At 36.7% G+C, this 27,081-nt stretch overlaps 1 protein-coding gene across 1 annotated transcript in view; it reads right to left on the reverse strand.

The window, feature by feature from the left end:
- LOC121419566 (roundabout homolog 1-like) overlaps nucleotides 1-26,864 on the reverse strand; it is a 53,773-nt gene extending 26,909 nt beyond the window's left edge. Inside the window, exons 1-7 of the mRNA XM_041614019.1 lie at nucleotides 26,811-26,864; nucleotides 23,588-23,734; nucleotides 19,610-19,796; nucleotides 6,822-7,012; nucleotides 3,952-4,042; nucleotides 3,346-3,484; nucleotides 2,355-2,482 (exon numbers count right to left, since the gene is read on the reverse strand). Of these exons, the coding sequence (XP_041469953.1) occupies nucleotides 2,355-2,482; nucleotides 3,346-3,484; nucleotides 3,952-4,042; nucleotides 6,822-7,012; nucleotides 19,610-19,796; nucleotides 23,588-23,734; nucleotides 26,811-26,864 (937 nt within the window). The remainder of the gene's footprint in view (nucleotides 1-2,354; nucleotides 2,483-3,345; nucleotides 3,485-3,951; nucleotides 4,043-6,821; nucleotides 7,013-19,609; nucleotides 19,797-23,587; nucleotides 23,735-26,810) is intronic.
- Between the last annotated feature and the right edge of the window lie 217 nt (nucleotides 26,865-27,081).

Raw genomic sequence — 27,081 nt, forward strand, 5'->3', positions numbered from 1 at the left:
TAATTCTACGCTAAACTTACGGGAAGCTGAACATGTCAAAATTTTGTTTACATTGCACGTTTCTTATGTTTGCTTTAACCTTCATTCATGCTTTGATTATGAAGAAAACCTTTTTATCTATTATTTCCTGAAAGTTACGAATAATTTATGTGTCAAAATAGCAGATCAATTTACCTAACTTGTTTTGTTTAGAGATTTGTGTCACAACTGGCTTTCCATAGTAACAATGCTCAACAGCCAATCACAATCAAGGAATCTTTGCAAGTTAGCATTGCATTGCAAAGTTAACATAATGTTAACTTTTATGCAACAGGGCCCAGACTTAAAATTGAACCAAGTTCAGAATTTAGGCCAATTAGTTTACCGTCAGTTAATTAATAGTTCTATGTTCCTTTCAACAAATATTTACTATTACTGTAGTAAATTCATCTTCATATTATGCTAATTCATGCACAAAAACATTCTCCATTACAACCAAAAACATAACTCTACAACTTCATCTTCAAAGCTAAATTCATGTTAAAAAAGTCTAAGAAACATACACATCATATGACTTAATATTGGCCTGTCTTTCACATACTGTCACTGATCTAATGCACGATTTTGTTTTATTATAAAAGGAAGGATCCTCTCTATGATTCACCTAATAACACGACCATATGCGTCCCTTTCCATCTATCTTCATCATGTATATCATGTTCATAAAGAATTATTGACTGAATCATGTAACAGATACAAGGTTGGTTTCCCACTCGTGAGGGTGGTTCACACGGAAACTTCTTGATCTCCCCCCATGGGTGTGTTAACACAGCCTTTTTCAAAAAGCAGAATGTGCATTCTGAAATGCTCCTTGTAAACGCAATTACAGAAGTACTTTTGTTTTTCGCTTCTTTTTTATGTGCATGCCACATTGATGCGGTAAGAGAGATAAAGTTGAGCATGTGCTTATTGGAAAGGGTATTGCATTTCAATCATTTGCTATTTCCCTGCATCTCTCTATCTTGGATTATATCGAGAAAACAAAAACTTGGACTTTAAAAGGGTAACAACTTGGAAACCAAGAAGCATTGCCTGTATATATTTCCCTACAAACTAAAATGAATTAGTATTATTGATTTTCATCATACAAAGTAGACCAACCCTTCATGAGTGAAATCAATGCAAGCAATGAACATATCACAAGTATTTACAACCATTTTATCGGACTGTATTGAAATGCATTGGTTTCCGGCAATTAAAACAACGATAATCTACATATAAAGAATTGGTAAAAAGACACAGGAATTGCCCTACTCATCGTTGATAACACGATGCTGCAGAACAGAAACGGGGACAATTTTCAGCCTCAATTTCGGATGAGGATGGAAAATGTTGGAGGCAATCCTATCCGTAGCAAACCTAAATTGAATTAATCCCGACATGCTATATGCATTATGGCGAGGGGTGTAGGTAACAGAACAGAATTACGCGGGCCCAAACTCAATTACGACGCGTCAAGTTGACGCATGTACAACAAATTAATCTCTGCCTTGTCTGAGGGGGGAAAGGTATATATATGAGAAGAGGGGAAGAATCTTCATACAATGATGGATAACTTCGCAAGATGGTTTTAATTTGCAAATACCTTCACATGGAACAGGGGTGTTGTGTAACTTAGGCTCCTGGTACATTAATCTCTATCTGTTCCCTTGGTTAAGTCTTCCCGGTATATAATCTATAATCCAGTATGTTTCATCACATGTTCTTTGAAACTCAATATTGTACAACCTATCACTTTATACCTACAGCCATCAATAATGAAAACCACAAAATACTGTCAGTGTCCCTTTTAAAAAAAAGATAACAAGTTTGCCATCAGCCAATCAAATTGGGTTGTTTCAATAGCTTTAAACTGCTATTGCAAATTTAATATCATAGCAAGTCTTATGAAACAGGCCCTGAATCTATATTCTTTTGAAATTCATGTAAAGCTTTACAATTTATTATCTTTTGATATCCACCCTTTTATTTATTAACCAAGAGACTGAGACCATGAAAGAAATATAACCTATCAAAAAAAACATATATAGTGTTCCAAAATTTAAACTTTTGATCCTTATGCAAATGAAATTTGGCAAAAATTATTGACCTCCAAATTTTCATCTAGATACTTTGGCCTTCTTCAGGGATATGACCCGTCTGGTCTTCGCCGGAAATGATGTAGCATTGATTTCCCAAATTTTCATCAATGCAGTTTAACTTTCATTCGATATAATTATGTACATTTATAGGGTTTTTGACATTCACAATAATTCAATTTTTTTCTGTGTTCTGACATTGATACCCTATTAAAAACTAGTATACAACACACTTACCACTGACTCGGAGCCTAGCCTTAGCATCACTTGTACCCCAGATATTCTCTGCAGTGCAGATGTACACGCCGTCATCCAGCTCTTCCGTGTGACGAATTCGCAAAGAATTATCAGCAAGCTGCTGACTTCTGCAATGAAAATTCAAATCAAATAGAAATATTTATGAATGACTAGGATGCCAGCCACATACAAACTTTCTGAGGTAAAAAAAATTGTGTTATTGGTAAAAATTAAGGTTTACCGATGTACCCACAGAGAGATAACCTGACAACACTATAGAACTTCAAAAAGAAAATTAACTCCTCTCTTTTTTATGGGAGATCGATCCTAACTTCAACTTGCTTTGCAAGAATGTAAACAGATTATACGAACATATTAATGAAGATTCAACAACAATCCCTCAAAGTAGAATGGTTATGATTTTGTTACTTTTTCTTCAGTGACATTTCTTAATGTATATAGTTTCATCATTGGTAAACATCACAAATCAAGCTCAGGTTGCGTTTTAATCCATTTGAACTAAATTCATTACATTTTATTGATATTTAGAATCATCATCACAAAGAAAATTAACATGGACTTGAATTTTTTTTTAGTCTTTAAAATCATAAACCTAATACAGTTTGTGCACAAGACTGGGTGATATCATCTACCACATCTCATCAATATAACAGGCATTTACGCTCAAGGAAGCATGAAAATATTGTGACAGACAAATCCATCTCCATTTTGAGAATCATGCCACCGTACATACCACCTCATATCTCTCTTAGCAAGTATAATAATAATAATGATAATACAAAATAGACTTTTCAGCTATATTTTCTTGAATACATCTTTATCAATCATTGAGGACTAGCTCCTGAATAGATTAGATTGAATAAATTTAGTTTAATATATCAAATTGAAAATCACATAAAAATTAGGTATTAATGCACTAGGTATTAATTATGCGCATAATACATGAATAAGTAATATAATATTTGCACACCTATCTTGCGGTAGATCGCCAATCTCTCGACTCCAAGACACCGTAGGAGGCGGGTCTCCTTCAACCTCGCATCTGAGAACAGCAGCTTCACCCGGCGCTGTGATCGTATCTTGAGGCGGGTTGATAAACGACGGCTTCACTGTATTTGAAAAAAAAAAAAAAAGAAATCAAGTATTATTTGGCGACAGATTAATGTTTTTAGTAAAACAAAGGAAAATGAAAATGCAGAGGATGTGGTGGATCAAGAAAGGCCAAAGACCTGTCAAGGTTGATCCCTAATTTCTGCATTTTGACAGACAATACAATGGAAATATGATAACACTAAGAAATAGAACAAGGATGATAGAGGACTAGCTGTAAAGAATTATTTTTAATGTTATATTTCTCATGTAAGGGTATTTGAAAGCAATACAATAATGGAAATATAACAAGAATGATAGAGAACTGTTGAGAATTATTTTTTCATGTTATATCTTTCATGTAAGGGTATTTGAAATTAATCCTTTGCAGTGAAAAATAATTACATGCTATTAATAAACATCATGGAAAAAATCTGAACATTTGTTTGTCTTTTAATATTTATGAAAAATGAAATGAATGACATACCTTGAACGGTGAGATAAGCTTCTTTGCTGATCATTTCCCCAGCCATGTTTTGAGCCTTGCACTTGTACTCTCCTTCATCATCTTTCCTCAGCTAAAAAAATAAGAAAGAAAATAAAAACCAAATTAACAATCATCTTGTTTGAATTTATTCAGATCAGAAAAGTAAATAAAAAAACGAACTCATATAGCATAGCCAGTAAATAAATCACATCTGGTGCCACCTCTAAGCAATGTGTTGATTTTTCTTCTAAAAGAGGTCTTTTACCACTTATCTTATAGACTTAGTGATTGGCTATCAGGAAACTAGAGACAAAGATTATATCCTGACATTTTCAGCCCAATTCATGTTTTGTATCCGGTTTTATATAGAAAAGAAATAAAAATGCATATTTCAATTAGGTGCCTGATCAAAATGAATTTTTATGTCAATCACAAAAGTCATCCTGTAAAACAATTTGTTTTATTTCTTTTTATCCACATCATAACTCTCAGGTCATAAATATTCATCTATTCAAATGATGAATTGGAGTAGAAATATGGACTTTCGGGGGATTTACCAGCATTTAATTCCTACTAAATGAGCTTGTATTGAACTTTTCTACAGGTTTTAAAAGATAACAAAATATTAATGCATGATTAAAGACATTTTAGCATGAGTCTTTAAAGAACACCAATCACTGTAGTCTTTCATATCTCCGGACATTTCTCTTGTTCAGAGCTTTTTTTCTTATAGATGTTTTTCTCTCTCCTACATTCACTCATCGGCCTCCAATCTTTGTAATAGGCCATTCATGGCACCAAAGTGCATTAGTGCTTTGGATTGAATTCTATCTACTACGAGCAGCATTAGAAATACATGAGGTTGATGGGTGATGCCACCCTTATCACGGCCTATATCGCCCCTAAAAGTGCCAAATAGATATCCATTGGGACAACCATCTTTCCTAGAGCCCCCCCCCCCAAAAAAAAAAAATAGTGTCCGCCACAAACAATATAATATTAAATATATAGAAAATGACTATTGAAAGTACGGCACAATACAGAGGGGCAACAGGCAATATCACTCTTATCACAACCCATACCACCCCAAAAATGGCCAAATTGTATACTTTGGGACAACCCATATTTAATAGACTTGCCCTGAATAGTCACTATTAAATATTTAGAAAATCAATATCAAACATGATGCCATGATGATAATTTGGATTTACCGGTACTGCTTGTTCTGCAAAATATAGCCCTTCAAATGATACGCTAATTTGTCTTCTTATGTACTCTATAAAAAGATAGGTCAAAATGACCATTCTCATTCTCGGATAGACCCCAAAATGGTCAAAATCAACCAAAACAATAGTTAAAATCTACAAGAAATTTGGTTGATTTTGACCAAATCGATTGGTCGTACATATTAAAATATTAACCAAGAAAATGGTATAATTTTGACCAATCCTTCTTAGAGTGTTTATAAGCTGACTGCATTGTATGTCAACATCCTACATGAGAAGTTTTAGCTCATTACTTCACGCTCAGACCGCGACATAAACACCAAACGCTCTATGCATCCTCCATGCGTAACAAATATCGATGTCAGCTGCGGGGAGGACATACATGTTAAGCGTTTGTCATCTATATGTCTATCTCCACATCCTCATTTAGGTGTACACTTGTTTCATCTTGTATTTCACACCGCCAAAACCCACGTAGGGGGACCTTAGTCGAGGGTCACCCCATCTGTTGTGCTACACAGTAAAAACCGCTGTTTCAAATGTAATACAACGCTGCAGTGTATACCAAAGAAACCTTACCGCAGTTGCTTAACAGTTTAAACAGCCATGCTTAATCTACTGAGAAGTATTAAATATTAACATACATTGTTTAAGATTTTATTCACTTGTTTCAACTGTTTAAACAACTACTGTAGGGTTGATATAGCGCACAGCGTTTTAGAATTTTTAAACAGCATTTTTTACTGTGTAAAGGAACGCTGAAGGAATTTTACACTATCAAATCCTGTGTAGGAGGACCTCAAACTAGGGCACCACATCTGGTATGTTACAGGTATCGTTAAAACTATTTCCGTGGAGGTGAATTGTATTTCACACCGCCAAAACTTGTATCTACAGGATTATAGGCAACTGTCGCTCCCTTTGTTTAAGATAGAGCAGAAAATAGTTGAGAGTAACTTCAAAGTTGCTTTTCGCCAAGCTATCTTTCCCCAATAACTTAATATTGAAACTCCCCAGTTCCACCCACATCAAGAGAAATATCGTGCTTTCATTTTCATTCTATTCTAAATTACAAAATATGCATATGTGATCGCCCACCCTCAAACCAAAAATCAGTTGCTAAAAAATGGCATCTGAGGTATGGCAAGCACATCCTAAGTTTGAAATGTATCCTCTATGGTATATACCTTGTCATAATTGATCAAAAGTAGCCACACAGGAACTTGCTTCAATGTAAAAGGAATTTAGTGAGAGGTGTGCTTCAAGGAGAACACAAGGTTTGCAATTTTGGGTTCCCTCAAGCCCTAAAACAGTGCACACTATGCAATCTCAGTGAAACTTCCAAGAAGTCCAGAAGAAGATGATTTAAAAGAAACTTTTGTACCTTGTCTATTACGTGATTTTACAACTTCAACTTCAAATTCTGACAGTAAGAAGGAAAAGAAATATTCTTTAAGATAAGCAATCTAATAAGTCTAACCTTTATATTACCTTGGATAGTTATAGAGAACCTTCCCCAGATACGTATTGTTGGTTTGGGGTAATTGGCTGCTCACAAATTGCCATACTGTAAATGGAGCAATCATCATCATTTATCATTATGATTAAAATGTGTAACAGGACTTTGATCAAATAGATGCTTACCTCTTTGAGCAGTAGATTCCCGTCCTCAACGATCTTGACCCTATTATTATCCAGTATGATTGGTTCATCATCCTTCAGCCATGTGACCTCAGGGGTGGGGTAACCCCGGGGTGGGGTGCACTCAAGAACTGCCGAGTCTCCCGAGATCAGCTGATCACTTACTGGCTCTTCCCGAAACTCGGCTTTCAGATCTAATCAAAAGTTCAATAAAAAATAAAGAGAGAAATTTAGATAAAACTTGAAAAAATTGATGGCAAAACCCTACTGGAAAGAGCAGTGTCCCAAAGGGTGTGCCACAGTGTGTTCACAGTGTGGAATGCAAGGTGAAATCACCTTCACACTGTTAAATTTGAGCATTTTAACAGTGTGAATCACATATTTACACAGTCAACCATGTGGACACGCTGTGAACAGTCACACTGTCGAGATGTCCACAGTGTGAAAATACCTTCACACTGTTGAATTTGAGCATTTCAACAGTGTGGATCATACATTCACATAGTCGACCATGTGACCACACTGTGAACAGTCACTGTTGGGTACAGGTGTCCACAGTGTAAAAATATATTCACACTGTTGAATTTGAGCATTTAAACAGTGTGAATATTATTTCCACATAGTCCACTATGTGAACACACTGTGATCACACTGTGTGACACTGTTTTCATTCCAGCAGAGATACTATGGTGTTGATTGGTGTACACAGAGAACCACATCAGTCATCATACACTGGTGTTGAAATTTGGTGTCAGTTTGACACATATGCGCGCTGTTACAACTCTTTTGGTAGTGACTCATACACTCTCTTGGTGTTATATTTATTCTCTAGGGTGTAATTTTGAACACCTTAGGGTGTGGTGCTTTAGGGACACCAACTAGTGTAATGTCTAACACCCTGGCCTTTACAGTGTGGTTCTACACCTTTGTTCTGTAGTGCATACTCTAGCCTGAACACCAGTGACTTTCATTCAAACTTTATAAGGACACAGACAAATAACTTTCAGACCAACCCATGATTCAAGAATAACAGGGAGGTGTTTTACAAAGATTTAAATGTGAATTAGTGTCGCATTGAAATTTCCAGTTCTGTGGGTGGATGTTAGTACAGATTATTGGGTATTTTGAGCTATACAAAGATCTCGTAAATGTACAGGTATTTTGGTGATCAAGTCGGCTCAAAAGCACCTCTAGAGCAATCCACGAAGTTACAGAGCAAGCGAGTGGAGTAATTTTCTCGTTTTATTCCATTCCATCGTGCTCGCGTAGGCCTTAACCAACTGATTTACAGAGCTATAAATGCCTTGGGTCTTTGGCATGACTAATAATGGCACTGGGGCAATTATTTCAGACAGGTATTTACGGGCGATAATGGTCAGGACTCCGGCACAGAACGTCTCCAGATTGATGATGTATTTAGTCTATGACAACTGCCTGCCCTATCCCCCGGAATAAATGAAAAGCTAGGGCTTTGTTTATAAGAAAATAAGAATTCACTAAATGGGTCTTGATAGTAGTGTCATCTAGATTTATGAAGAAAATAAACAGATGGAGAGGGGTGAGATGGGGTGTGCGAAACCAAGATTTCAATAAAACAATGATTCATAATAAACATTGTGGTATCACCCCATAAACATGAACACACTATAAAGAGGGTCAATATCAACAAATGAAGGAATGATGAGTCAAGGAATGAGAGAAGGATGGAATAAAAAGGCAGGGTGGAGAGTAAGTTGGATAGAAAGAAAGAAAGAATGAAAGTTGCCATCAGTGTAAGCTTCATTGGTGTGATGATGGCATAATCCATGTGAGCTCATGGGTAGGCCCAGGCAGAGGTGTAATGACTGAGCCAAAAACCTTTGAGGGGGCCCAGACATAGACATATGGGCACCAAAAATGTTGACATTCTTAATACAAAAATCTTTATTTTTGATAGATTTTGACATGGTTTTCAAAAGATAATATATTCTACACTTGTTTCCTTTCTGTTTCTCTTTTATAAGTTGTGAAAATTCTTATTAAGTACAATATAAAAACCGGATTATCTTTAAGATTTTGTTACTTGCCTTTCATAGTATTCGTGGATCAGAAACCACAATACAGTCTTTCATTTACCAATCACTACAGACCAGGCAGATCTTTGCACTCATCCACCACTGGCTTACTTGTCATTCCGAAAGTTTCAAAAACTTGGGTGGAAAGATCATTTGCTTTTGCATGCCCCACTTTGTGGAACAGCCTTCCTGAAGACATAAAAATATGTACCTCTGTCGAAACTTTCAAAAATCTTCTAAAAATTTTGCTATTTAACTCTTAGCTCTTTATGCGCCTTGAGCACTCTACAGAGTGGATTTGGCGCTTTACAAGTCTCATTATTATTATATTCAGTCACACTAAAATCTTTGTGAACCAACACTCGGGTATCTGATACCTACATCTATGATAGGAAAAAAAATTGATTGACGTTCCATCAATCTTTGTATGACTACATCGTCCATCCCTCAACAAGACCAAGGATTGCCAATGATCTAGGATCTTTATATAAACACCCTCTCTCTTTACAGCCCTTTTTCATAAATTGCTACATTGATACATGTATTAGAGGCTGACCTTCTCAATCAGACCCATTTGAAACTTAAACTTCCAAGTACACAAGATAATTTGGGGTCTCATCTGACACTTTTTTTTTCCTGATACAAGCTCTAAGACTTTTAAAAAATCTACTCCATTGGGTGATTTCAAGTCCGGTGTTGGTAGCACAATTTAGATTGCTTCCCCTAGCTCCAAAACCTATTCAGAGTTTGTAAAGCTGATCCAGATCACATTGACAGCTCAAAAACTAGTGAGTGACTTTTCAGGAACATTTTCATTTTATGTTCGGTGTTATAATCGTGTAAAGAATGACCTAATACAAACACCAAAAGGTCAACACTGAACTTGAAATCACCCACTGTAAAAACTGAGTGTTAAAACACCAGTTGGTGTCCAAAGAGGACCACACTAAGCGGTGTTCTCATTACACCATACAGATTGAACAGAACATCAAAGAGTGTAAAGGTTAACAATAAGTTGGGAAAACACCTTAAAACCGGAGTAAAATGACCTGTACAAGGTTGGCCAATGGAGTGTGAGAATTTGAAATGAAAGGCCGCTTGCAGGTTTTCTGCATGAAAGACGCGGCCCCTCCAACTCTTGACAAGGTACCTCAAAGGTCTGTGGGCCGAGACTAGCCATCACTCTCCATCGGACAGGTGTGCGGGCGATACTCCACTAGACCCTGATTGCCTGAGGATTTCACAAGGTGAGTCAGGTACAACATCCCAGGTGAGGTTTGAATAAATATCAGTTAAAGAGACCAAGATCCACAAGTGATTAAGAGAAAACAAGGTGGATAGTTGTGACCCGTGATGGGGTGGTGATGACATACAAGATACTGTGGTACAGTTCTTGAGAGACGGAAAAGGAAGATCACCTACTTCGGAAAGTATGTCAGATGCTAAACTTTCTCAAGACAACCAATGTTTGGTGAACTTTGTATCTTCCACATCTAAGTCAAAATCAAGGTCGGTGGTCTTTTCCATAATTGATCAGAACAGAATCCTCACTCCTTCAATTTTCAAATGATCAGATAATAAATTTATACCAACATTACAAGATTCACATTCTAATAGCTTTAAGCCTACATCTACATTCAGTTCTGGAAATTAACCCTGATCTACCCCGTTAAAAAAATATCAAGTTGGGCCTATTTTTTCCAGTATGAAAGCAAATTACTAATTATATTCCTGACAAAAATACCAGCTCAAGAGGCCAGGCCTACATGTACTTGTTAAAATCACAAGATCTTTTACAGAGACTTTTCGAAGGGTTTCAGGAATTCTCGCAGTGTGAAGCAAATGAAGAGAGCTTCTCCGTCCCTGCCTAGATGCAGGATGCGGATGCGGATGAGGGTTTCTGAGTTTAAGAGAGGGAGATGAGTTAAGAGGAAGGTGGATAAATCCATGAGAGCAAATGGTGAGGCTGTTCGTAACTTCTCTGGAGAGAAAGAACTCCAGATCACTGTCGATTGACAATTTCAAATCCTTTTGACAGGTTTGGACAGCCATTTCTTCTGATTGACTCGGACATGTTCATATCTAAAGTAGAAAGCACCGCAGCAAAACTAACAAAACATGTTGAATAAGTTCTTTACCATTCTCCCAACCTCAATTAAACTGTCACCCAAAAGAGCAATTAACAGTAAGGTCTCAGGGGTTGTGTAACAATGTACAATTATCAATGTTTTGTGACTACTTATTAGCATCACGATCCAAAAGACATACTTAGGTTTTGAATTGATCTTCTTTATAATTTTCACAGTAATCTGGATTAAAACACAAAGTTTGACACTGAATTTAAATTGTTTTGAGCATTTCTTTCTAAGTTTCATTATGTGATTATTTTTAATGACCAACTAATAAGCATCTAGTTTTTAAATATATATTTTGAACTCAGTTGACATGTTCTGTTGAGTGATATGATAAAACTTTCCTGCACTTCATACTTGGTACATTATGTCCCCGGCCATAGGTGAGCCGCCATTTTGCATAAAGTGTTCAAGGATTAAATCCTACCAGGTACCCATTCACCTAGTCCACCTGGGTCGAGTGCAGCCGGAGTGGATTGTATTTTCTTGCTGAAAAAAATAAATACCTGAAGCAAGATTCAAACCGATGACTCTTGAAATTGGAGAGTCAGAACCACTACACCATGACACTTTCACATCAACACGAAGTCTGCTGTACAAACCCTCCACTCAAGTGGTCTGAATATTGAGCCTACAATGACTTCTGTAGTGTAGGCCCTCTTGCTAAGATACATAGAAACAGCAAGTTTTACATGTGCTAGTCTTTGTGTGAAGACTCACTCATTGATCACAGTTTTCCATCTGAGTCTATGCCTGAAGACTAATCTGCATCTTCCATTTCGCAACTCTACCCACATTCCGTCCCATCGTCTATCATATCAATCCAAATCACAGATCTGCATCGATAACCCTCTCACCATGGAAAGGCACCAATAAAAAAACCCACCTCAGCCTCCATCAGGTAATGCATCCGTTGATAGCCAGGATCATCCCGGTGGCATCAATGCCACTCCAGGAAATATGGTAGGATTGGCGGAATATGAGCAAAATATGTCAGGATGGTTTTCCTGCTTGCTGCTCAGCCGTTGTCAGAATCAATCCCATGTTTGCAGAGGCAGGAAACCACCGGGACGGATTATGGAGAGATATCCCAGTGGCATTTCACGAAGCATATTGCCAGTAATTTTTTTGTGTGAAATACGCTCTTAGCCAATCAGATGCGACGGTTTCCATGAGTTGTTTGTAACAATTGAATGTTTGTGAAATGCTACCCATTGAAAGGAAGAAGGATGGGTAGTGGGAGATACATTCTCGTTTGTGAAATTATGAGACAGGGGTGATATTAATTTATAACAGAGAAAGGAAATAGGCTTAGGCAGATATGGGAGAGACATATTAGACAAGGCGTAGATCTTAAGACAGAGGGTGAGGAGGGAGAGAGAAAGAGAGTGAACAAGAGAACAAATATGTAAAGACATGCTTTTTAAATATGAATATAACAGTTATAGATAGGAACAGATAAGAGTTACAAGGGGAGAGTGTCTGTGCAGATACAGTAGACTTGGATCTTAAGGAATAGGGACTACTGTACATTAAAGAGGAGACACAGATAAAAGGTAGACTATGGTAATGGCATGTATCACGATGAGAGGAAATCGCATGAACATGTTATGAAACTGAACAAAAAGAAAGCAAATGCGGAAGAGTGCTTGAAATATCCACCGATTGATTTAGAAAGGTGGAGCAAATGAATAGAGTGTTCCATAGGCACCCGTTTATTACCCCCTCATCGGTCAGGAGGACATTTTGCAACGAGCGGGAAAAACAACCGTGTTAAATCGATCTGTGAAGCAGAGGACTGGGAAGCGTATTACAAAAATTACAATAGATTTAGATCAAACCCACACTGCGACAGATATAAATTCATGTAGCTAAGACATAGCAGTTCTAGATCAATCGCAATTTGCGTTTGGATTGAAGCTATCGAAAATCTTTGTAGCACAACCCCTGATCTGTCTATGTTGAAATGTCACAAACTACGAGCAGATTTGAAGATACTGCCATTCCTGAAAAGTTCTTGATTGAGCAACAAATAAAATGAGATAGGTGGTACGCAGCATAAGTATTTAGGAGCAGATAAAACGGAGCACCAACACACCATGCATCAAATGCCATTATATAGCACCATCTATCTAGAAATATCTTCCAAGGTGCACAAGAGAAAATAAGAAAAACAGAGTTTGGATGAGTGTCTCATAGTGCCAAGAACTGATACTGTTAGAAAAGATATAAGTTCGGTTTAGATTTGAAAGTCTCTTTAGAGTGTACACTTCATAAATTGAATGGTAAATTATTCAAGAGAGAAAGCCTGTCCACCATGGGCTATTGTTTTGGAGATCTTGGGAAGATGCTAGGGTGATCATCTCAAGCTACGAGTTGGTCAAGAAAGGCATGACATTGTCTTGTTAATGTCTTGGTGCCAAACCATTTCAAACTTGAATGTAAGAAGTACGAATCTATACTCCACATGCATGTGAGTCTACGACTGTTTCTTCTCCTGTATCAAATGCATATAGAAGCTTTCACACCTCACCTGATCACGGAAGTAAGAGTGAACTACTAGCAATTTCAGGTCTCAAAACACCCAGAAATTATATTAAAGATTAGACCCTGCCTCAACTGAGTAAAAACCTTGTTGTTCCAAGCTGGCTAACAAAGATCTCACATCTCTTGACACTCAGGAATTTGTTTAAAGGTCAAGACTCCCCAGTAAAAAGATGATTTGAATGAATAGAGAAAAGTAAAACTAGCATAATGGTGAAAATTTCATCAAAATCGGGTGTAAAATGATGAAATTGATTAGATTTTCTTGTTGAATTTTTTTCTTTCTTCAATTCAACTTTCTGTTAGGATGGACTTGTCCTTTAACCAACCAAAAAGGTTATTAAAATAGGAACAGACCAAGTTTTGAATGCAACTTACTTCACCAACTTTGTTCTTGAAGATCTTTAACACTTGCTTAAAACTTTTAAACATCTGATGTAAAGTTCATATGGTAAAGAGCGTTGTATAATAATTTTTAAATTGCTTTTTTACCTGTGGGGGTGTGAATGGCATGACTCTGAAACCTCTGTGACAGTACACTGGCACGGAGGGATCAAACCTGTCACTTTACGCACACGCCTGATCCTAAAGACCTACATACCAAGTAGGTATCAAACGATTTAAAGTACAGTGTGACTTAGTCTCGCTCTAGACCCCATTTTATTTATTTCTTTATCCGCCAACTGTACCCAAAGCCGAGTGGGCGTGCAAACCCCAAAACCTGTACTCTGGGGTTTTTATTATCTACAAAAGTATAGGTTTTGGGGGATGCGCGCTCATTCGGCTTGCCGTACAATCGGGGAGTTAAGGATTCAAAATAGGAGTCTAGAACAAGACTAAGTAAGCTTAAGACTGGCTACAATGAACTTCACTGTGATCAAACAAACAAATTGATGTGGGTTGTATAACAACAATGAACTTGTACATTTCTTTGCAATGAGTGTCTACACCAATCACATGTTTATAAAGAAGATAGAAGACATTTCTCCATCACTAAATTAAACTGCGATCAACTGAAAAAAATCTTGTTGTATTTAACTTTTGCAATTTTATTTTTATTTTTTTTTGCAGAGAACTGGCTATGCTAACTTCACCGTGATCAAACAAAATATGACATTATAAAACAACAATGAACTTGTGCATTTCTTTGCAATGAGTGCCTTCATGAAACACATGTTTTAGGCATGTGTAAACCGAAAACTCAATTTTAAATGAAAAAAAAATAGTTCTTCATCAGAGCGAGCTTGCTATAAAATCTCTAGATAGTGGCTCAATTTCAACTCATGGAGACCAAATCAACCTCCCCCCCATCAGCCGAAGTCAGACTGAAATAAATGCACGATGAAAACAAATATTATTGCTAAATAACCAATTTTTCTAGCTCAATTAGTGGATCATATATTAGTGCTATCATTTTTTTTAAGTATCAAGTAATATTCAAACATTTTGTTCCTTGTTTCAAATGGCAGAGAGCTGGCTTGAAGTTTTCACAGAATAAGTACAGTCCTGGAGCACAAGACAACATTGTTTTATCATAAACCTGAACTAGTTTAGCTCGATATATATTTTCTTTCTAAAAAATCAAAACACGGCAAAGAAAATTATAGCCCGTGGTCACCCATTAATTTAACAAAAGCAGAAAAACATTTAACGGAGATAACAAAATGACAAGTTACCTCCCGAGACACTTTTTCTTCTCGCTTTCTTGTTGGCAATAACAACGCCCCGAAAGATGCAATCTCACTCCAATTATAGTTCACCTGAATGGGCACAAATTATACAACTCAATTTTTAATAAAGAGCCCCCAATACATTGGCTGCTTAAAAAGAAAAAAAAATTGGGCAAAAATAAGTTCAAGCATTTAGACATCAAAATATGATAGAAGTGGGTGAGGCATAGCCTCAAACCCAGAAGAAAGTAATTACCAAAACCGCTGCGAGAGTCCTGCACGGCCGAGAATTTCTGATGAGTTCTTTTATTAGTTTTTACAGCATGCAATTAAGAAATGCCCTGAACTTAAATGATTTTTCACCCTTTTGGTAATTGATTGGCCTATTGGCATTGGAAGGAGAACGGTATAGGGAGTTTAAAGTCTCGTTGTGGGTGGATGATTACGGGGAACTGAGGCAGAATGGAATAAGAACATGAGCAAAATGAAGACAAAAGGAAGAAAAAAAAAACATCAAGACGGTTGACTTTTGTTCACTCAGTAGTCGACCTTGCTTTCCTCAACTGTAAGGCACACACAATCTAACGCCATCTGTAAATCAACATAATTGATTTTTCTTCTTGAACCGTAATTTGTTATTTCCATCCATCCACCTGAATCCTGAAACTTTCTATATTTTAGGTTTGAGTGTTATGAAATGTTATTGTGAGGTTGTTAGGCACTTAGGATTTAGGTCTATTATGTTATGTGACATTATCATGTGTTGCCATTAATGTCATGTCTTGCATTGCCATCCCAAGTTATGCAATTTATCATTTTACATCCTATTCACCTACGATGTGTGTCTTTCATTTTCAAAATGCAGTTCTTACCTCAATAAATCATTTTCAAATTGATTGAATTTATTTGAAACAAAGATTTTTTAAAATGTTATTGGATTTTTTCACACCTCCACTCTTTTTCCTTTATTTCACCGAAATCACATTAGTTTTAAGAGGGGAAGTTCACCCTGAAGAAAACTTTGTTGTGAAAATAGCAGAAAAAATAGTAAAAAATATTGGTGAAGGTTTGAGGAAAATCCGTTAAAGAGTAAGAAAGTAATAAACGAGCAGCTGCCCCATGTGTTATGTAATATAAAATGTATAAATTTCAAATTTTGTATGGTTCCTGATGACTTAATTTTGTTTTCTTTTCATGATCGGGTATGAAATGATTTGTCTATTGATATACAAAAGTTACAGTGAAAACCATTTTCAATTTTCTGACAAAATGACATTTCATTTATTTTTTACCATTCGCCATGTAGGAATGCTGCTCGCATATGACGTCACAAATCAAATAATTGAAATTCTAATAACTTTTTAATTATTTGATGATTTTTTTCTCAAACCTTCGGCAATATTTTTAATTATTTTTCCTGCTATTTTTACAATAAACTTTTTGTCAGAGTGAACTTCCCCTTTAAGAGTGGATTCACCAATTTTTACTGCAAATCATTGATTCTGTTTTTGCTTTCTCAGGTCTTCTTCTCTATCTAATCTTTTCTCCACCGAGTTGACTCCCTTGCTTCCTATTATGGTCACTGCTAACTCTCAATGCATAGCAGTGATCTCCTCTCGAGTTCAATTGCATTTTCATAGCTTTATTTCACTCCTTTCCTGACCGCCCCGTGTTTTTCTTACTTTACCATCGCCGTGACGACACGACGTAGCCTGATCTACCGTCTTTGCTTACGCAGGAATAAGACAGGCCTTTGGAATGGGCTTCCTCTGCCGGGCTTCGCTTACACGGCGTGGTGTGCACTGGGGCTCTTATGGGGGTTTTAACTTCAAGGAGTTTGGTATACAGTTGACGAGTTTCAGAGAGTTATTAAGCCGTCAATTAGCATTCAATGGAAAACATTATGGAGCTCCAGGGCAAGAGAATACTGAAAGGGCCCATGCCAGCATGGACTAAAAGCATGCTACAAGAATAAAAGAATTGGAAAGGGAACGGGGAAGATACATTGAGATAGAGGGAAGAGAGAGAGAGAGAGAGATAGAGAAAGAGAGGGGTAGAAAATGAAAATACAGGCAGGACAACAACAAAACTAATTCAAATTCAGGCTACATAGTTCGATGAAATCAAACTCAAAATTCAAAACAGAATGAAAGTGGGCATCGTTTGAATACCTGTATCACCCCCCCCCCCCCCCCCCCCTTAAAAAGAAAGGAAATATAACATGGAGAATGAGGTTTGTACACGTCATGTTAACAAGAAATCATGTTCAGGCCACATAGATGTAGTTTGATGAAATTAAACTCGAAACAGAAAAAATATGGGCATCATTAGTATTTTTGTCACCCCCCCAAAAAAATATATAATTTAGAATATGAAGTAAAGAATCCTGTTTCTAACTTTCAATTCATGTTAAAATGTCAGTACTCCATGTAGATGGGGCAGCCTTCCAAGTTTGAAAATGAAAATTTGCTTGCCGCGATACACAAGAGGTGAGGGCAAAGAGCACTCGACTCGAAAAGGTCAGATACTCGACTTGAAAGAAGAAGCGAGATTGATGCTTCTCAAAAGAAAAAAAAAATCTATGAGAACAAGGAGCACGGTCAAAAAAAGTTTTGAGCATTTTCCACTTTGGCTACCATGGACGATGGTAAATATATGCAGGTCACAGACCCTAAGACTTGTTGACCATACGATAGGTTGAATATATTTTTCCAAAACTCAATTTTGAAATGTATGATGTTGTTTTGTTCTTAACTTTATTTAATATTTGTTGCACAACCCTCTTGTGCATGTCTGAATGGGTTTGTTTATGGGAGGTCTGTCCGTCATCAACTGTTCCCCATCCATGATCTTATCATCTATCTATCTATCCATCAATCTATCTACCTAGCAAGCTATCTTTCCATCCATCCATCCATCCATCATCCATCCATCCATCATCCATCCACCCATCCATCCACTCTTTATAAAATCATACAATTCATAGATGACATTTTCACATTTCAGGGAGGAATCAAACTTTGTTTATAAAATATATTAAGAAAATTCATATGTAATATTTCTCACAATAAAAGAGAAGAGAAATAATGAGTGGTTGATATCATCGATCAGTTCCCTCATTCCGATATTGACCAGGATGTGCATATATCAAACTGTTTTGCAAAATGAGGAAATCTTGTATTAATGACTTTTTAATGTCATAAATTTCTTGTTTCAAATCTGATTTTGATGAAGTTTCCAGTGTTCTTCTTGTTGGTTTTACTTTTCTACCATTCAAATAAACTTTTTATAAAGATGAATTTGCCGTTAAGATCTAACCAAGAGCCCTTGATAACAAATGCCAGTTCCCCTCCCTTATTTGTCCGTTCTTCCTTCCTCCTCCTTCCCAGCATTCCTCCTTCTCTCACCCATGTCCGTTCATATTTCTCCTCCTCACACACTTTCAAGAGTACCTTCTACGAAGCTACTTGTCATACCTATTGATCCGTCTCACTCACTCCACTTAACTTCTACTCAAACACAAGGTCTTTCCCATTCAGCACACATCCAATGCCATTTACACTCAGGAACCACTCCCTACTTTTTATCACATTCATCTGAGAAATAATGGAGAAAAAATTAAATATTAAACAAAAAGAATAAATAGATCCCATAAAATCGATACCACCCATTGTCCGATACCTTTATCAAAGATTTACCTTCAAATAGTCTTGATTGTATGCAGCTCAGTATAATGTGTTCATGAATTCAGAAATAGTCTGCATTATTTTTACAAGGGTAAAATACAATGAGCACGGAGAAAGAGTGTGAATTAATATTGTAATAAAGAAGTAAAATCAAAGGTTTGAAGAAGATTTTGAAGGTGTAAATATGAGACTTTTGGAGTCTGAAGGAAGGCTATTCCCCAATGTGGGACATGCATGAGCAAAGGATCTTCTTACCCAAAGTTTTTTAATAAAATAAACTTTTTGGGTTTTTTATTAAAATACTTTCTGGGCCCCGTTAAATTATGGGCTATGAGTGAATTATGGGCTTGTTATTTGTTTCTATACACATTTTTATTAAGCTGCAATTAATTGATGACAGTCACCTACCAATAGGATGTGACCAGGCAGGATTTAACCCATAGAACATGAAATCACTTATAACTCACTGGTGTTAACCAGTCTACAGAAAACCACATCAGTCATTTTACTTTGGTGTTAATTCTAGTGTTAGTTCAACACCCATGGGTGTTATTACAGCACCTTTGTTTTTACTTTTACACCTTTGGTGTAAAATATCTAAAGTGTAATGTTAACACCTCAAGTCTGGACCTCTGGGGACACCTACTGGTGTCAGCTTTAACACCCAAGTTTTTAAGGTGTAAAGAATACAAGGTGTAGACTTACATGCTATTTCTAGGGTGGCATTAGCACTGTACGCCGTTCCCAAAGAGTTTTCAGCAACGCACTGGTAGACACCTCCATCCTGCCCGCCTTGTCGGTTGCCGACGACTTGAAGAAAGAAGAGAGAGCCGGAATCGAGGATGTTGTGACGGGAATCTCTGATAACCAACGGCTGGCCATTTTTCAACCACTGGAAATGAATAGAGATATCAAGAGGAGAGAGTGCACATTAATTATCAGGCGTTAATAATTTTATTCCATTCAATTTCAACTTCTATTTATGTCCACAGTAAATAGAGAAAAAAAAAGGATTTCAAATAAATTGTGTATTAAGTTTTGGTCAACTTTTATAATATTCCATTTTACAAAATTTGAATCAGATAAAAGCAAAAAGTCTAGTGTAAATTTTGGCCTATCATCTCTGACATTCCTGCCTTATCATTCTGTAAAACACTTTTTCCCCAAAACAATATGTTTTAACTAATTGCAAAAATTGCATTTTCCATGAAAATGTTGGTTTCCTGTTTACTTCTATTTAATAAGACTGAGCTTTTCTAATTTGCAACACCGTGAAGTAATCATTGACTAAAAATACCTTTAAAACTCAAAGTCTTTAAACGAAAAACATACGCTGTGTTTACCAAAAAAAAATAATAATCATGCGAATTGGTATGTTCTCTGCTTGCTTGCAATAATTCTGTAGCTGTTGTGTTTGTCTGCAAAATATTAGGGACCCCTGCCACCATAATCAATAACTGTCGAGAGTTTATCTAGCCAGCCGATAAGCTTGGCAACTTCAAATTACATTCTCATCGCCTAGGCCCTGCCATATTGTGTCATTGACACCAGAGAACGGGAGAAAAAGAGAGGAAACCTTTGATTTTTCTAGGGCGGGAACCCTGAACTGATTTGGAGGGGAAGAAAAAGATACGAAGCTGAGCTGCACCAAGGCAGCTCGTTCCATGCAGAGTTATCATGATACGAATGGATGTGAAATACTGTCATTTTGTTTGTATTATTGTGAGTTTGGTTAATGTTATTTGGGAGTCAGAGCGTGTGCATTTTATCTGTGTATAGAGGTAGACTTTTGTTCTGATCAATTTACATTCCCCTTGATAGGAAGCTATGTATTTCTTTAATATTTGTGAGGGTTCTACCTAGAATCGATGGGAAATAAAAGAGGAAGGTTTATAGAGGTTAAGTGGCTCTCTGCGCTCCTCTTGGAATGGGAGATAGGAGATGGATATATAGGAATGGAGGGAGGTGGGTGAGAGAGGGAGAGGGAGTTGAAGAGGGGAAAACAAGAGGGGAGGGGGAGAAAATGAGAGAGACAGAGGGAAGGAAGTTCAGGAAAGAGGAGGGAGGGACAGGGGAAAGGGGGGAGAAAGGGGGAGGGAGTAACTCAGATGGTAGAGGACGAGGGGACGAGGGGGAGAGAGAGGAAGAGGGGGAGCAGGAGGAGGGGTAGACAGGAAGAAGGATGGAAGGAAGGCATTGGGATGCATGGAGGGAGGAAAGAGAGGGGATGAGGGGGTGGGAGGCAGGGAAGGAGGAAGGAAGAGATGGAGGGAGGGGTGAGGCGGAGATGGAGTAAGATGGGGAGGTGGTAACATGAGAATGAGAGAGGAGTGGAGGAGAGGAGGATGGAGAGGGGAAAGGGACGCGGGTGAGTGGAAAGGAGGGAGTTGGTAGACATGAGGATACATGGATGGAGGGAAGAGGGGAGCAAGGGATGAGGAAGGGAGATGGGAGAGGAGGGGGGCAAGAGGAGGAATGGAAGAAGGTGAGGGAGGCGGGGGAGGTACAGAGAGGAGGGTCGGAGCCAGGAGGGAGCAAGGAAGGGAAGGAGCAGAGGAGGTAGAAAGGGAGGGACGAAGGAGGAAGGAGGGATAGAGAGATGGGGGGAGTGGTAATGATGTATGCTTTGAGTTTGATTTATAATAAGTGGAATAAAAGGTGGAAAATGTAAAAAGTATACACCCAGAGATAACAAACAGAGAAAGTATAAGAGTCATACTGAGATAGAATGAAGAGTCTGTTTTGTATCTCAAGGTGTCAGTTCCTTCCAGGGAGCAAATTCCTTTCTCAGCAGCCCACCGAGGCCCTAACTTTCACTATCCAAATCCTAATATTGGATTGTTCATATCATTTTATTCCAGTAGAACCTATATCTCAATTGTGTATCTTTTCCTGATATTATATATACCAACCCAATGTTAAATAAAAATGTCATAACTGTATCAGTTGTATTTTTTTGTACTATGGTGAAAGTTCATACAATCGTCAAAACTTTTAAAAATGAAAATACGTAGATGTAAGTTAAAAAATCCCAGCAGTACGTACAGTGTATCTTGAAAAGTTTCTTCACTGAGAAGTATGAAGTTAATTTCATTAATATATCATTAGTATAAAGAGCACCCTGAAAAGCAATACTGTGATTACTGACAAGTCCACCCTGTTTAAATAAAACAAAATAAATTAAGATGTGAATAAATTAATTAATATATAAATGAATCAATAGATAAATAAACAAATGCTGTGTATGTTTTCTACAAATTGCCATATTTTATTTATAATAAAGGAATACATTCATATTTCAATCAAGTATTTATGAAATATGTTGATTTATTATTTCAGTAGTGGTAAAAATAAATTTTTTGAATTGTGATACAGCAGTTCCTCTGCAACACTATTTTCAATCAATTACAAGTTTGTTGTGTTATCATTTCACTGCGCAGACCGATATTGTTTGTTTTGTATTGCTTAAATCTACGTCAGGGGGAATCCAGGTTCCTTGATAAAGTGAATGCCCGGAGGCGAGATTTCGGTTCCTATTCCGTTCAATACTGACCAAGCCAAGCAGAATCAAATTTTTAAACCCATTTTTGGACATGGGCTTTCCGTTATTCCATAGATACAAACTGACCAGTTTCCATTTTATTTCATCTTGGCTTTTTCAAATTTCGACCAAATTTCATTCAAAACTGATCAGTGAGGTATGATCATTAATTCAAACTTTTAACAATTCATTCGTTTATTCTTCCCTTAATGTTAAAAAATATTGAAGATAGACCACATCTTCCTAAACTTATATATTCATCACAGAACAGTCAGATATATGGAGGATGATTTACAAATTTCATTTGGTTAAAGGAAACCAAAACCCAAGAAGAGAAGCAATCTTATTGGAAAGAGTAAAATGAGAGGAACAATTTAAAAAAAGTTTCATCAAATCCGGTTATGAAATAAGCAAGTTATGGACGTTTAAAAAGTCTTATTGTACTTTCTATGGGGATCCTCAAATTGGCAAACATGCTTCAAAATGGCTGATTTTGTGGACAACTCTCCATTTGTTTTGTACACATTTTTTCAGATTTCCCCCTTTATTTTACATATTTTACATTATCACCTCCTGACCTTGACATATATGGTGTGGATTATATTTTCCCATGACATATGTTGTGCTCAGAAGGAGGCAATATGCAATTTGAAAGATAATGAGGAAAATCTGAAAATTTGTGTACAAAACAAATGGAGAGTTGTCCACAAAATCAGCCATTTTGAAGCACATTTGCCAATTTGAGGATCCACATAGAAAGTACAACAAGACTTTTTAATCGTCCATAACTTTCTTATTTCATAACCGATTTTGATGAAACTTTTTTTGAATTGTTCTTCTCATTTTACTCTTTCCATTAAGATTGCTTCTCTTCTTGGGTTTTGGTTTCCTTTAAGTTTTTGTATTGCCATCCTACTTCATATAATGATAAAAGAGATAATAATAAGCTCATACAATGTTTATACGTGTTGCATATTTTCACCACAGCTTTTCTTTTCTGATCTGGGGGGAGGGGGTTCGAGCATTCAAGGAGTCCTATACTACCGGGCACCCATTACTACACCTGGGTGGAGAGTGGCAAACAATATCCTGCATTCCCACATGTATATATCTGTGTATGGCATGAGGTGGGTGATACTCACTGAAATCGTAGGTTCTGGTCTTCCCTCAGCTTTACAGTTGAATGACGCCGGGTCGCCTCTTATCACGATTAGACTCTTTGGTTGTTCTGTAATCGTAGGGGCGGATTCTTCCGTACGTCTACCGGGTGACACAACTGTAAATGAAAAAAAAAATATTTGAAATCGTCATTTAAGAAAAATTACATCATATAATATTCATATTCGTACACCTCATGTACAGAGGTAATTGGAACAATATGTGAAAGTGATTGTAGCTTGTCCAGTAATGTGTGCACCTTAATGGTCACTAGCTGGAATATCCCCCAGGGAGTGGAGGATATGTTAACACAAATACAATACAGGAAATTCTACTAGATAACTAGAGTATTACTGCAATAAAATTGGTATCTAACTAGTTTGTATTTCCTTTTCAAAATCAAATTTTCAATATTCTTGCCTTCCCATCTGCCTATTAAAACAAGAGCAGACGGGCAAGCTCCATACATTCATTATGAATACACATGATTTATGAGTAGACAATTCAATTCACAAAGATCCAGGCTCTCTCTGCGTCTTAAGGTTGCCAATTTGACAATGATGGGGAGTAAGGATTTCAGAAATCAATAAGGATGGATAGGTAAGAACCGAGGATGATCCAGCCATCTGTCCACAGCACACATCCTCATCATGCACGCTCAACACACATAAATCAACCTTTTGTTATAATCATTAAAGGTTTTATTAGTTGAAAACATCACTGCATGATACAAACCAGGCAGGCATTCATCTTACATGCTTCAAGTACAGAGCTTTGCCAATTAAAGTTAATCCCAAGAAATAAAGATATGAAAAATAAATGAACACAACACAGCTCCATAATCTCTTAATGTATTCAGTTATCAAATGCTCTTGCATATTAACTAAACATTCGAAATATATCTTTAATCTTGCGTGGTTCAAGTACAGAGCTTTGCAAATTTAAGTTAATCCCAAGAAATAAAGATATACAAAATAAATGAACACAACACAGCTCCATAATCTCTTAATGTATTCAGTTATCAAATGCTCTTGCATCTTAAGTAAACATTCAAAATATATCTTTAATCTCTTCAAATATTTTTGAAATATGTTACTAGCATATTAATTTTAGAGGTTATTTGGTGCTATTTCTCTTGTTGTTCATAGCTTGTCTGTAATTGACATATTGCATAAGTGATTCTTGCAAGAAATTTTCTTGATTCACAATTTTGTATATCTTGTCACAGGGAATAACTATTTTGCAAGTCATAGGTGTTTATTGTAACCCCCCTGGCACATTTCTGCATATAATTGCTTTGTATTTGACCAAATTATATATATGTATAAATGAATTGACTGGAGTCAAATGCTTAATAGAGTAAATAGTTACATGTACATTAATGCATGTGTGAACAAATAAATAGGCTTACATGTCAGTCAATCAATAAACAATTTTATAAAATGATAATAGTAAGCTTGGTGTTCTAAATAATCTCAATACATGTATTCCCCAGATTGTAAAATAGGAAAAAAAATTATCGTAAGAGAATTTCAAATCAAAATAAAAAAACTCATTCTTATTTTAGAACATCACAGCAGCTGAGAGCTCCTGCAGTGCAGTGCTAGAGAAAATACCTATATAATTATTGCGCTTCATGGATTATCAATATTATAATGTTCCCATTGGAAATATCAATGTAAAGCAGAAAAATAATTTAAACAACCAGAAAAAAATGATGCTGAAAGAGCTATAAAATTCAAGAGGGCAAAAGAAAGAGAGATAGATAGCAATAATGTTCTCATTCTGGGAAAGTAGTTACATTAAGAATGCATGAGGAGGACATGCCTCGACTTTGACGTAAATCAGATGTGCTGGCTACGTGGCCTGAAATTAATTAATTGGTATACCTGCCTTGTTTTAAGATCATGGGGACGATTAAACGAACCCATGTACCAGATGGCATTATGACAACACGAATTCCATTCCAGTGTGGGGAACAATTATTTACTCCTCTACTTATTACTAGAAGGCCCCCTATGTAAAAACTCACTCAGTCCTGTTCTTGCCTTCTCTGGAACAAAGAGCAGTTTTAACAGAATATTTCTGATGTCATGGAGCTAACTAGATTAATATGATCTTTTTTATTCTTTGTCTTGTAGTTTCTGGCATCCAGTCATTTAATTTGTAAGATAAATACTAAAAGAGCCTTTTAAATGAAAATATAAAAACATCACCAAGAGAGGGCGCTAGATTTATCTAATATTTGACTTTGAAACGTTCAAAGTGAAAAGGTTGGAAGAAAATAAACAGCAGCTCCGCTTATCGATCTGCATGTTAGATGATCCTTGATATGAGATAAATGAGTATTGATCCTTAACCAAAACTTCAACCAGTCGTTAAGATATAAAACAAATGATGTTCAGGTTTTGTCTATGCCATTCCTTACCACAACCGGAAAAGAGTTCATTTGTCTGTGGCCTCCACATTGTTTTCATTTAAAACTTGGTTCACTTCTCGGTAGAGTTATTTTGGACACCATTCAGCTGTGGCCTTGCCTAATTGGCAGATAATTACCCCAACAGATCACCCGACAGAGCGTTGCCACGGCATCACCAGGCTATCAAACGACATATCCAATCACGCGCAGCCATACATGCATGGTGGAACATCATCGATGAAGGCTATCCAGTCACGGTGCTCGTTCCATGCGTTTCAGGTGTTAAGCCACATTTACAAAACAATGCAGTGAAAACATGAACTAAATGTTATACAGTATCTTCACCTACTACATGTCAGTAGTACTACATGACAGGCAAACGTCTGCGGAATTCAAACATTTTCCCTCCTTTATGATTTAGTACCATCAGATTAAAACTAAGGAACATTTGAAATTGACCATCTTTATTTTCGCTGATTTACAACAAAATTTAATAGTGAACACTATCTAAGGTTCATCACATCTTGCTTAAAGGTATTCACACTCAGTAATTAAGGAATAAATCAATTAATTAATCAATTAAGTTTTTGATAGTGCTTGAATTTCATTTCCTTCATAGCCTCTTGGAATAATAATATCAATTCTTCCTGTATACCAAGTTCCTGCTCATTTAACAGTTACTCTTTTATCACCCCCCCCCCTTACAAAAAAAATGTGTTGTATTCAGAGCCTATTCAAGATACAAAATAAATATCATCAACTAATATGCCTCATTCTTGCAGCCTTACTATAAAACCTTTAGTTACCACCTCAAACCCGCCCCCTCCTGACCACTTAGCCATGTTGCCACACTCATATTTCACTTACCGATTAAAATCTTTGACCTATAAACAGTGCAAGGCTCTTATACATTCCTAGGAGACTAACTAAGCTCTCTTTCTCTGCTCACTTAAGAAATTAGCCTTAAGAGGGCCATGGGCATACCTCCATTTTCGATAAATTCATAAAAGTGAATTTTTGTCAAATTTGTACCCATTTTCCATGAAGAGGAAATTGGCT

This window comes from Lytechinus variegatus, chromosome 8, assembly GCF_018143015.1.
Source record: "Lytechinus variegatus isolate NC3 chromosome 8, Lvar_3.0, whole genome shotgun sequence".
In the NCBI taxonomy this organism is placed as follows: domain Eukaryota; kingdom Metazoa; phylum Echinodermata; class Echinoidea; order Temnopleuroida; family Toxopneustidae; genus Lytechinus; species Lytechinus variegatus.